Raw genomic sequence first — 12,755 nt, 5'->3', positions numbered from 1 at the left:
CAGGGAAAAATAGATTGAACAAAATGCAAGTTTCCCTCAAAGGTGTGATTTTAACTTAGGGGCAGGGAAAAGAAAGAAAAGTTAGTATAGTAATTTTTAATATATTTTCCAAAATGAAAGTACAGTTGCATAGTGGGACTCAGTTGTTACTCACTTAGACATTTGAGAATTCCACTCTTTGTGGTTTATTCCTTTTAAATATGTAAGAGTCCCAGGACTTCAGCACTGTCATTTTGAAGAAGCCAGTAAGTTTCTTGTATTTCAGATGGATTTAAATAGTTGATTATAAAATACTTGTTCCTCTTGAGTTCCAAGATTAGGGCTTAAGTTTCTAGTGCAGAACTTGTGGTAACATCTTAAAGCAGTTCAAGAAAATGGATGAGGAGAAACAGAAAAGTCCAAATTGCAGGACAAAACCCCTCAAGGTGTCTGGGCATCAAATTTGTATAAGGGAAACAATTTAATTTTGTGTGTGTGTGTATATAATTTATTTGTTTACAAACTAGGAGTAAAAGCCATGCCAATTTTTGTTCCAGAGGCCTCGTGGACAGAGAGACTCCAGTTACTACTGGGAAATAGAAGCCAGTGAAGTCATGCTCTCCACCAGGATAGGGTCAGGGTCCTTTGGAACAGTTTACAAAGGCAAATGGCACGGTGAGTTCTGGGCAGGGCTGACATCTCAGTGTGGCTGTGGTGGCACAGCAGTCCCCAAAAGGGTCACTCAGGGCTGCTCTGTGCCCTCCTCCCACCGAGGTGCTGGGTGAGAAACAGGGGCTTCCTCACTTACACAGATTAAAGCAAAGAACAGACGTTGCACAGTTGGTTCCATAATTCATAGATTTTCTGCTGTTCCTGGGTGGAAGACTTATCCCTCTTCCTAAATGTATCAGTATCTAAATGTAGAAAGTTTGCTTTTTAGGTTAAAGTTATGTTAAAAGGGTTACGTGTATATAAATGTATAGGTGTGTACGTGTGTGTATATATATATATAATTTTTATATATATGAACATTTGAATATTTTATCTTACTTATCAAAATGCAATAGCTGGATAGCAAGATGTTGACCTACATACAAATTAGTAGTGGGTGCACAAATTAGGAATTTTAATTACCCTGTTTATTAATGTTATTTTGCAGAGGCAAAAAAACCCCAAACAAGCTGCATTTTTGTAACTTTTCTGGGCACTGTGTTTTCAGGGGATGTAGCAGTGAAGATACTAAAGGTGGTGGATCCCACCCCAGAGCAGTTCCAGGCTTTCAGGAATGAAGTGGCTGTGCTGAGGTGAGCTGAGTGTCTCTACTGGGCACTGTTACCCACAGGGCTGTGTTTGACTCCCACCTCTCCTGTATGTCCAGTGTTCTGTGTCTGACAGAGCAGATCTGCAGAGGCAAATGGAGAGGTTTCTGTTGGTAATGCTGCCTCCTGCTGTGAGCTGTGAGGCAGTCACAGGGCAGGCCATTGCGGTGGCCTTTGCTGTTCCTCAAATGTGTTTCCAGCTCAGCAGGGCCAACACCCCGAACTGCTGGGGTCACACTGGGCAGGAAAAGGTGAGGGTTACAAATTCTGCCCTAATTCTCACTGCCAGGACACTTCAGGTGATACTGGATACCTTTTGAAATTGCAGCTTAGGGCTTTTTTTTTTAATGCTTAAACACATACTTTGATCTTTCAAATGCTGTTTTTTTAGTGTCCAGAGACCTGTCTGTCTCCAACTGAGCCATTTGGATACATAAGAACCATCTTCTCATCTGATAATTACTGCCAGTTTATAATAACCCTTTAGTTTCCTCTTGGGCTTCAGCTTTTCTCTGAAGTTGTCACTTCTGCACAGCTTTCAGGGTTTCTGTTATTCCAGGAACTTTTTCCACTTGCAAACGTGAATGTTGGTTGTTATTGATGTCAAAACATTGAATTTTCATGACACCTTTTTCTTAAGTGTTGATTTTAAATAACTTCTTGGAACTAAAAGGAAGTACTTAAAAAAACAACTGATTTTATTAAAAAAATGTAAATTGACAACTGTGGTATATTTTTATTAGTTGTAAAACCAAACTTCAGTCCCGTATTGATATCTGTGATACCCAGCTTGGAAAAATTTTGCAGCAAACTCCAAAGGTGGTCTCTGTCCCTTCAGGCAGGAATGCATTTTTAGAGGCCCCCGAGAACCTTTTTGTGCAGACAGTGATGTCTCTCTGTGCTCCCTCCTCAGGAAGACTCGGCACGTGAACATCCTGCTGTTCATGGGCTACATGACCAAGGACAACCTGGCCATTGTGACCCAGTGGTGTGAGGGCAGCAGCCTGTACAAGCACCTGCACGTGCAGGAGACCAAGTTCCAGATGTTCCAGCTCATCGACATTGCCCGGCAGACGGCGCAGGGCATGGAGTGAGTGGCAGCACAGCCTGGGATGGGCCTTCCTGCCCTGCCCCAAACCCTCACATGGGCTAAAACAGTAACAGGGCAGAGGGGTCTGCCCAGGAGAGACTCTGTGCAGCCTCAGGGCGGCACTGCTGGATGCACTTGGATTTAGTGACTTTGATTTTTTTTTCCCCTATGGATTCTTAGGATCACAGGGCCATGGAATGGTTTGGGTTGGAAGGAACCTCAAAGCCCACCCAGTCCCACCCCTGTCATGGGCAGGGACACTTCCCACCAGCCCAGGGTGCTCCAAACCCTGTCCAGCCTGGCCTTGGACACTCCCAGGGCTGGGGCAGCCACAGCTTCTCTGGGCACCTCACAGGGAAGGGATTCCTTCCCAATATGCAGTCCAGACCTACCCTCTGTCAGATTAAAGCCATTCCTCCTTGTCACTGCCTGCTCATTTGAGAAAATCCCTCACCTTCCTTTTTTTTTAGCTTTTAAGTACCTTTTTTAAACTTTTAAGGTACTGCAAGCCCACAGTAAGTTCTTCCCAGAGCCTTCTCCTCTCCAGGCTGAGCAGCCCCAGCTCAGCTGATGTCACTCATCAGCCAGCCCTTCTGTATTTTATCTTCTATGGCTTGAGGTTGTTCTAATACACTAGATGAGATCCTGTTCTAAAGGGGTTTTTCTTCCCTGTGTGGCTGTAACATCGCAGTGTTTGCCAACCACTGATTTATCCCCCCAGTACTCCTGTGAGGTGAGGGGGTGGCTGTTGCTGCTGCACAGCTCCAGGGCTCCCTCAGATCCATTCCGGAAGCTTCTGCAGGTGTCTGGGTTGGCTCAGCCCCGCCTCCCTGCTCCTGTGATGGTGCTGGGGGCACACGAGGTGCTGGTGCTGCCAGTGCTCCTGTCCTGAGGGTCAGGACCCAAGGATCTGGGGAGGTTGTGAGCAGTGACCCACCCTGAGCACAGGGTACAGGTTTCTGCCTGTGGGGGCAGCCCCAGCTTGCAGGGGGGTGTAACTGGTGCCCCTCTCTCCCCCTGAGATTTCCTTACTGTGTTCAGGAATGCACAAGGCATTATTTAGTCACCCACTACTGCTTGCTGTTTCTTTTTTCCCAAAGTACACTCATCCTGTAAATGAACTAAAGGAAAAAGTGTGAGAAGTGGCAGTAAATTGTGGTGGGGCCTGGGGGTGGATTAAAGGCTGGTTTTGAGCAGCCTTGGTAATGACACTGTTTGTGCTTTCTCCTTCACAGCTATTTACATGCAAAGAATATCATCCACAGAGACATGAAATCCAATAGTATCCTTTCCTAACAGGATGTGCTTCAGTGTGGGAGTGATTTATGGGTAATGGAGCTTTTGGGGGGCTTGAAATAGCTGTTTCAAACATAAATATATATATATATAACCAGTAATGAGCAATTCCTATTGATGAGCAAGAAGCTGTTTTTTAGGGAGGACTTCCATGTGCTTGCTTTCCAGACTCTTGGGATAAAGATGTGCCACAGTGGGGCTCCAGAAGTGTCTTGGTTCAGTTAAATGGTGTTCCTGCAGTTCTGTGTGACCCTGGGGGAAGCTGCATCTCCCCCTGGGGGCAGAGGTGCCTGTGCCTGTGTGTGCTGCACACGTGGGGCCTGTTACTGCTCCTCATGCATTTTTAGTGTATTCAGAACAGCTCCCACGACGGGCAGAGACTAAGCCAAAAGTCTTACTTTAAACTCAAGAAAAGGCAGCCTTTTACCACTGTATTTTGTGCAAAAATATAAATTTAGTAATGCATATGGAGTAAAAAGGTTGTGAACTGATGCATTTTGCCTTTGAAAGTGCCTGCTTTTGGAACTGCCAGGAACAGCAGGAATTGTGGCTTCCTTCCATAAAATGTGAACAGGATGTTTTGCAAATTTCATCATTAAAAAAATGTGCCAAATTCAGTAGTTCCATAATGCAAGGGGATTCCCATTTTCAGTTGAACTAGAAATAGAATCATTTCACTGCATAGGAAGTTTGTGATTTCCTGATAATGGTGATAGTTTTTGTGAAATAAATCAGCTCTGCCCCGATGTGGAACTGAGAAGTCAGTCATGTTTGTATTTCTGAATCATCTCTCTGAACTTAAAACATTCCTAAGTGAAATTGTTAAATGGTGTCTTCCTAAAATAAACCCCAACAAAGAAAGTGCTGGCTGTCAATCAAGAAATCTATTAGGGAGATAATTACAAATAGTAGATATTTCCAGTTAAAATAGTTAAATTGTAGGTAAATCTCAGGACATCTGCCAGAGTGCTTTATGTAAATGGTTTTATTTTTATATTTACTTCTACTTGCAGTTGTTGTAGGTTTTTTGAGTTGAGACCTCTGCTGTTTCCCTTTGTGTCTTGTGACACCAGTTAAATATTTGATTACCTGCAGTCAGTAATGGTAATTAACACTGTTAATTGCTGTCCTAACTCACCATAAATGTACAAATAATGCTGAAACACCTGGTCTGGTTTAGTCTTAAATGTTGACTCTGTGAACATGAATGCCACAAACCCCCTTTTGCTGTGTTTAAGATGAAGCTTGTGGCAGGTTTAAATCAAATAACCAGTATTAGCCTTGGATAGTGCATGTGTTTGTGATCACCAGACTCTGTAGCCGTGTCAGCAGACTCAGAGTGGTTCCCTCAGGTTTGTGCAGTTTCCTTGACGAGTGTGCAGATATATTTCTGCACGAAGGACTGACGGTGAAGATCGGGGACTTCGGGCTGGCGACGGTGAAGTCGCGCTGGAGCGGCTCGCAGCAGGTGGAGCAGCCCACGGGCTCCATCCTGTGGATGGTGAGCCTCATACCCCCCTCACACTCAGCCTGCCTGCCCTGCTGCTGCCCTGCCAGCCCTGCCTGCTCTGCTGCTGCCCTGCCAGCCCTGCCTGCTCTGCTGCTGCCCTGCCAGCCCTGCCTGCCCTGCTGCTGCCCTGCCTGCCCTGCCCTGCCAGCCCTGCTGCTGCCCTGCCAGCCCTGCTGCTGCCCTGCCAGCCCTGCTGCTGCCCTGCCAGCCCTGCCTGCTCTGCTGCTGCCCTGCCAGCCCTGCCTGCCCTGCTGCTGCCCTGCCTGCCCTGCCCTGCCAGCCCTGCTGCTGCCCTGCCAGCCCTGCTGCTGCCCTGCCAGCCCTGCTGCTGCCCTGCCAGCCCTGCTGCTGCCCTGCCAGCCCTGCTGCTGCCCTGCCTGCCCTGCTAGCCCTGCCCTGCTAGCCCTGCCCTGCCAGCCCTGCCCTGCCCTGCCTGCCCTGCCTTGCCAGCCCTGCCTGCTCTGCTGCTGCCCTTCCAGCCCTGCCCTGCCCTGCCAGCCCTGCCCTGCCAGCCCTGCCCTGCTGCTGCCCTGCCAGCCCTGCCCTGCTGCTGCCCTGCCAGCCCTGCCCTGCTGCTGCCCTGCCAGCCCTGCCCTGCTGCTGCCCTGCCTGCCCTGCTAGCCCTGCCCTGCTAGCCCTGCCCTGCTAGCCCTGCCCTGCTAGCCCTGCCCTGCCAGCCCTGCCCTGCCCTGCCAGCCCTGCCCTGCCCTGCCTGCCCTGCCTTGCCAGCCCTGCCTGCTCTGCTGCTGCCCTTCCAGCCCTGCCCTGCCCTGCCAGCCCTGCCCTGCTGCTGCCCTGCCAGCCCTGCCCTGCTGCTGCCCTGCCAGCCCTGCCCTGCCAGCCCTGCCCTGCTGCTGCCCTGCCAGCCCTGCCCTGCTGCTGCCCTGCCAGCCCTGCCCTGCTGCTGCCCTGCCAGCCCTGCCCTGCTGCTGCCCTGCTGCTGCCCTGCTGCTGCCCTGCCAGCCCTGCTAGCCCTGCCCTGCTAGCCCTGCCCTGCTAGCCCTGCCCTGCTAGCCCTGCCCTGCCAGCCCTGCCCTGCCTTGCCAGCCCTGCCTGCTCTGCTGCTGCCCTGCCAGCCCTGCCAGCCCTGCCCTGCTGCTGCCCTGCCCTGCCCTGCCAGCCCTGCCCTGCCCTGCCAGCCCTGCCCTGCCCTGCCGTGCCAGCCCTGCCCTGCCCTGCTGCTGCCCTGCTGCTGCCCTGCTGCTGCCCTGCTGCTGCCCTGCCTGCCCTGCCCTGCCCTGCCCTGCCAGCCCTGCCCTGCCAGCCCTGCCCTGCTGCTGCTGCCCTGCCTGCCCTGCTGCCCTGCCTGCCCTGCTGCTGCTGCCCTGCCAGTCCTGCCCTGCCTGCTCTGCCTGCCCTGCTGCTGCTGCCCTGCCAGTCCTGCCCTGCCTGCCCTGCTGCTGCTGCTCTGCCTGCCCTGCCCCTGCTGGGGCCCTGGGCAGCTCAGCACAGCTCACCCCTCCAGTCTCACTGACTGTGTTGGCAGTGCTGTGCCCCCTTCACTGCAGTTACAGGGTGAGGGCGAAGAGCCCAGGGCTCAGCTGTGCACAGGGACACCTTCACCAGGGGCTCTCTGAATGCTGGACTGACTCCAAACACTCAGGGCTGGCAGTTTGCCAGGATGTCTTCATTAAAAACATGGAGATGTTCTGCCAGGATTGGTTTGTGCTCTGCAAAATACACCCATCACCTGAAACCAAGTTGCAAAAGCAGAAATGGTTTTTTCTTTCAAGAACTTGTTACAAGAAGGCACATTTTTTTACAGCTTTCCATAAAGGGAAACTAACTTAGCCAGTGGGTACATGAAACAGATCTGGGGGAAAAACTCTGCATATTTATTCTCTGCAGGTTTTTTATTTTTCCGTTTTAATCATTTGTAGCCCATCTTTGCTGAGTTGTTGTTACGTAGAAGGGGAAGTTGGTTCTATTTTCTCGAAAGTTGCTGTGATTCCTTACTGGGTGGTGATGTGCTGTTGTCCTTTAGTGCTTTGCTCAGTAATCCTGAGGGAATTCTTCAGGGGAAAACAAAGAATCTCAGTCAGTGGGAAAGTTACTTGGATTATTTCTATCCTCAGTGTCATAATTCTGCTTTGTTTTGCAAAGATGCTGAAATGTTCCTGCAGTTCTTCCCTGGTCTTTAATCTGTGTTATTTTGTACTTGGCTTTCATAAAAATGTTTTGATATAGATGTTATAAAACACTAAGGCTGTATTAGAATTTTGTATTTTCCCTGTTAAACATTGGTAACAACTGATGGGGAAAGACCCAGGCTCAGTTCTGCATGAGACATACAGGAGTCAATAAACATCGCAAATCTAAATAATAATAACAATAATAATAATGATGATAATGATGATAATTTTTCTAATGGCAGAATGCTGGTTCAGTTAAAGCATTTGCTTTTTGTGTGCTTCCAACTGTACTGCTCTTGCCATGAGCTGTGGAGCAGCAGTGCCTGACCTGTTGCTGTGTGTGCCCTCCAGGCCCCCGAGGTGATCCGGATGCAGGACAGCAACCCCTTCAGCTTCCAGTCTGACGTCTACTCCTATGGAATAGTGTTGTATGAGCTGATGACAGGAGAGCTGCCCTACTCCCACATCAACAACCGAGATCAGGTGACAAACAGCCTTGGGCCAGCACTTTATTTCTGGGCATTGCGCATTCTGTTGCCCACAAATGCAAAACAATTGTAGTGTTGTGTATAACCTGCTTTGTCCCAGCAGCAAGTCTGTGTGACTGAATGTTACCTTTGACAGTGACAAGTCACTCAAGGGAAAAAATTCTTTAAGTGCCCTGGTAATTAATTCACAAGTTAAAGCTTTTGCTGCATCAGTGAAATCTTGGTTTATGTGTCTGCAGTTACATGAACTTTCCCTCTAGATGTTAAATACGCTGTTCTGGTATCAGACTGGATTCTGTTTTTCCTAAAAAATAGTGGCTATTGTCAAACCTTTGAATGCTAAATGTTTGTGTGCTTTGGTCTGCACTGAGAAGCACATCAAGGCCAGAACCCCATGAATTGTTCTGGCTCAGCCAGCACAGAGCTAGCTCTCTGGGGCAGGAACTGTGGGATCTTTGTGATGTATTTGATGATCCTCCTTTGTGGTTTGTGTTTTTCAGTTGTTTTTTATAAAATTTAGATCTTCTCATGAGAAGTGTGTGTGTATGGGGATTTTGGGGACAAATGACTGGATTTTAGCCCTGTTAGTCACTATTACAATCTGTAATAATTCACAGTCTGTATTCCAAGTAGAAGAAAGAGGCCACTTCTGTTAAGGAAGTTTTTTCTTATTTTAAGGTCGTCTATAAATTGGGGCATTGGAGTGTGTTTTAGTTCAAAATACTGAATTTATATGCAAGTTTTAATAACCATCCCTGTTGCAAAACATGCAGCAATTGACCCTCAAGTAAGTTTTCAGGGAGGAATAGAACATTTCCTGGAGAAGAACACCAAGACCTTCTTTGGGATGAAAATCCTCAACGATGACCATATTAACTTGGGTTAGAACAGAATATGTATTTTCCAACACTTACTGCTTGTCTTAAGCAATTTCCTTTTTTGCTGCAGTAGTTGTGATTACTTCTGATGTTCTCTCAACTTGCAGCTCCTTTTGCAACGTGATTTAAAGGTTGGCCTTGATGATCTTGGAGGTCTTTTCCAACCTGAATGACTCTGGGGTTGAGAGACACCTGAACACAGTTGTCACTGGAGGCTCAGCACAGGGAACTCCATGTCCATGTCCTGGAGCTCCACCAGCTCCTCCTCTGCTGAGCCTTACAAAGCACAGCACCACTGGTTCAGTCCTGTCCTGCATTACACCCAGCAGCACCTCTGTCCTGGTTAACTCATTGCAGTCTGCAGGGCTCTGGTGGGGTGTCCTTTGGGGCACTAAAGCCACCAGTGAAACCCCTGCCCTGACTTGGCTTCTGTGCTGCTTGTTTTCCCCAGATCATTTTCATGGTTGGCCGAGGCTACGCCTCTCCAGACCTCAGTAAACTGTACAAGAACTGCCCCAAAGCAATGAAGAGGCTCGTGGCAGATTGTTTGAAGAAGGTTAGGGAAGAGCGACCTCTGTTTCCACAAGTAAGTGTGTTTTCCACACAGGAGTGTGAGTGCTGTGTGAGCAGCCATGAGCACACAGAGAAGCTGCTCAGGCAGGGGGCTGTGGGGATGAGGAGTAACTGCTTCCCATCTGTGTCCTCCTCACTCAGAGCTCCCCGGGGCAGTTGGCGTGTCTGGCTCTACCTGTGGCTCCTGTAGAGTCCGTGACAGAACATGAACTGTGCAGCTGAGCCTGTGCCAGGATGGCACTGGGGCACTTCAACAGTGACCCACTGCAGAGTTCAGCAAAAAACAACCCTTACACAACAAAAATCGGATCTCTCCATATACATCTTAGTTTAGTGTAGGTTTGAGGGAAGTGAGAGACCATTCCTCCCCTCCTTCCCCCCAACTAAGAACAAGCAAAGTCCATTGGGGGATGGAAATTCATGTAGTGATTTTTGGTATTTTTACCTTCTCCTTCACTCTGAGGATGGGGAAGGTGCTTTCATTAAATAATTAGAATATCAGCAGATTTTGGGAAAAATAACTTCTTGCTGTTTTAAACAACCGTCTGTTGTTTAAAAGGTTCTTTCTAAATGTTACTTTGCAATAGACTGTTGGGCAAAAGATGCAATTCTTTCCCTGTTACTCTGCTGGGGAACTGCACAGATGCTTGTTAATTGGCCATAATGTCTGTGAACTAATGAAAAACACCCTCCCATCCCCTGCCACCCACTGAGGCTCCTCAGAGCAGTGAAACTGGATGGCAGAGTTGGGTTATTGAAGCTGGAGTGCTCCCTGCGCATCAGAGAGCACCTTGCTGCTCCTAAAGCTCCGAGCCCTAATAATGAATGGAACTGGGAAAGAATGGAGTGAGTGAATGCATGAGTGAAGGTGTGGGTGCCCTGCCCCTCACAGCCTGTCCTATGCCCTCAGATCCTCTCCTCCATCGAGTTGCTGCAGCACTCCCTGCCCAAGATCAACCGCAGCGCGTCGGAGCCGTCGCTGCACCGCGCGGCGCACACCGAGGACATCAACGCCTGCACACTCACCTCCACCAAGCTGCCCGTGTTCTAGCCCTGCCTCTGCTGCCCACTGGGACAGCAGCACGGGCACAGTGTGCTCCCAGTGCCTCCGTGCCAGGGTCAGTGCCAGCAGGGTCCGCCAGTGCCACCTGGACAGACAAGCTGCTATGGATCCGCGCAGTTCTCATCCTGCAGGACTCGGCTCCTCAGGGCCTTCCCTGCCCTCTCCTGGTCTGGGACAGGTGACTGACCATGAATCAAGAGATCTATTACTATTTTTTTAATAGATGCACTTGAGCCTTATTTCCCCATGCCCAGCAGCAGATGGATGTGTCTGGCCGTGGCTGGATGGGTTGGATCTGTACTGAGTGTGGTTCTGAGGACAGGGGGATGCATTGCAGTGCTGTGACTGCCCCGTGCCATGTGCCACCTCAAGGAGGGGCAGCTGTGCCCCCAGTGGGTCTCTGCAAACAGACTGAGGGAAGAGGAAATAACTCTGGAAATCAGCTCCTGCCTAAGAGCTTCTTCAAGCCAATGAAATAAGTTAAAATGCTAATTCAACACAAAATAGTTTTGCAATAGTTTTGCACATAGAAGAAAAACTCTTGCAAAAGAATGGAATCTGTTCTGAATTGTCCTGCTCAGAGAAGGAAGCAGCCAGTCCTGGCCATCCTGAGAAGCCTCACAGCTGACTCCGGTACTAAGGACTGTTGCTGCAGCCCAGGGTGGGGAGTGTGGAATGCAGCCTGGGGCTGGAGGAGGCTGAGGGACGTCACTGCATCCCTTTGGAAGCTGTTGTGCAAGAGATGCACTATCAAGAGGAAACTGAGCATATACAGTTTTTCTTGCTGATTTGGGGTTTAATTTTGTTTTTATTGCTCCTGAGAAAATGCATTTATTGTAAGCCAAGGTTCCTCTGATTATCTTATTTTAATAAAATAAATTAAATTTTAGGTTTAAGATTCCATGTCATCATTTAATGCAGTAATCCATAGTTCTGACTGGCACAGCTAGACTTGGAAAACTCGGCAAATGACCTTCTGAAATAATTCTCAGAAAGCTACTATGATAGGTAATAGCAGTACAAGTAAAAACACTGGATAAAACAACCTCTACATTTCCAATCACTCCCATGACACAACAGTTATTATTCTACTGTAATAATCCTTCAACATCCACTTCAAACACCTACAGTGATGCCCTCTCAGCCTGTTCCACTGCACCAGTTTTGCTGTCTCGTATTTATTGAGGTGGAAGTGAGTGTTTAGTCTTGGCTGAACTCCACAGATGACAGAAACAGGTGGTTTAATCTAAAAACGGGCTTTTAAGATAGCACTGTTTAAATGTGTTTATCAGGGCAAGAATGGAACCCCAGCTTCTTGGAATAGAGGTTGGGATTTTGCCTCTCTCTGTGCACAGGTGAGTGTGGGGCCCTGTCTGAACAGGCACAGGGAGGGGTGACAGGGTGGCTGTGACCTGTCACCTCTGTCCAGAACGCTGGGAATGGTGGCAGGGCCTGTGTGCAGCTCTGCCCTGTAGGACCAGCAGCCTCTGCAGCTTCTCCTGTGCAGCAGCAAAGCCCAGAGAGTGCTGTGAGAGAGGCACTGGAGCCAGACACAGACTTAAAAATACCTCCTGTCTGCATTTAGAATATTCTGTAGCATAAGAAGGAGGGTGGAATGTGGATTCTTAGAATGAGCATAAACTTTGTTTGCCAAGAAGTAAATTGAGACTTTAGGGAAACTGCTCCATGTGGTTCTGCATGAATTCTAATAATATTCTTGGTATTCTGACTGCAATTCTCTCTAATTTATCTCTAATTTTAACTTCATTATAATAAACTTAAAGAAAGGAAAGAAGAAAACCCCAGAAATGGTTAAGCTGCTTTTAGTTTAGCTCCAGTTTCCCAAAGGAAACCATGAACTCCTGATTTTTGAAATGGATTTTGTCTCTTGAAAAATTTAAATATGTTTGATAAATAGGCTTATTTTAACCAGCACTTGATATCCAATTGAATGAAAGCTGCTAAGGGAGGAATTTTGAAGCTCAGACCTTTTAAATTTTACTGCTCCTAAATTAAAACTTCCATCTGTATCATTCCCAGGTAGCTTTGGAAAACAAGTTGTCTTTTAATTTCAGACCACTGTTTTTGGGGAAAGTCAATCAGCAATGTCCTGTTAAAGAACATCCTCTCCTTTGACTTCTTTGATGAGTATTTTATTACTGACAATATTTCTTTCTGCAAAAAGTGTACAGGAGCAGGCAGAAACAAGCCTCAGTGGGAGGGGAAGGGCTGTGTGTGTGTTTGGGGTGTTAGGTATGTTTGGGCAGGTGCCCTTTAGTGTGTGACATCTGTCTTGGTGATGATTTCCTTCACCTTTGTAATTAGTGGTGACTAATTGCATTAGTATGACTTGAGTAGGACCTTTGGTGCCTTCATGGGCCAGTTTTGTAAAGAAGCTGAGAATTAATGGTTGCTTGATACAAGGCA

The 12,755-nt window shown here is 48.1% G+C and overlaps 1 protein-coding gene across 3 annotated transcripts in view; it reads left to right on the top strand.

Annotated features, from left to right (window-relative positions):
- The window catches only part of RAF1 (Raf-1 proto-oncogene, serine/threonine kinase), a 44,433-nt gene extending 33,216 nt beyond the window's left edge, over positions 1-11,217 (top strand). For all 3 annotated transcript variants that reach the window (XM_071550959.1, XM_071550960.1, XM_071550958.1), the window contains 8 exons: positions 537-654; positions 1,199-1,283; positions 2,212-2,388; positions 3,624-3,670; positions 5,067-5,185; positions 7,678-7,809; positions 9,144-9,278; positions 10,176-11,217. In XM_071550959.1, the coding sequence (XP_071407060.1) occupies positions 537-654; positions 1,199-1,283; positions 2,212-2,388; positions 3,624-3,670; positions 5,067-5,185; positions 7,678-7,809; positions 9,144-9,278; positions 10,176-10,316 (954 nt within the window). In that variant the 3' untranslated portion in view covers positions 10,317-11,217. The remainder of the gene's footprint in view (positions 1-536; positions 655-1,198; positions 1,284-2,211; positions 2,389-3,623; positions 3,671-5,066; positions 5,186-7,677; positions 7,810-9,143; positions 9,279-10,175) is intronic.
- The last annotated feature ends 1,538 nt before the right edge of the window (positions 11,218-12,755 follow it).

The sequence above is a fragment of the Pithys albifrons genome, chromosome 3, assembly GCF_047495875.1.
Source record: "Pithys albifrons albifrons isolate INPA30051 chromosome 3, PitAlb_v1, whole genome shotgun sequence".
NCBI lineage: Eukaryota > Metazoa > Chordata > Aves > Passeriformes > Thamnophilidae > Pithys > Pithys albifrons.
Note: the sequence above shows the minus strand (reverse complement) of the source record. Positions and strands in the feature narration are given on the sequence as shown.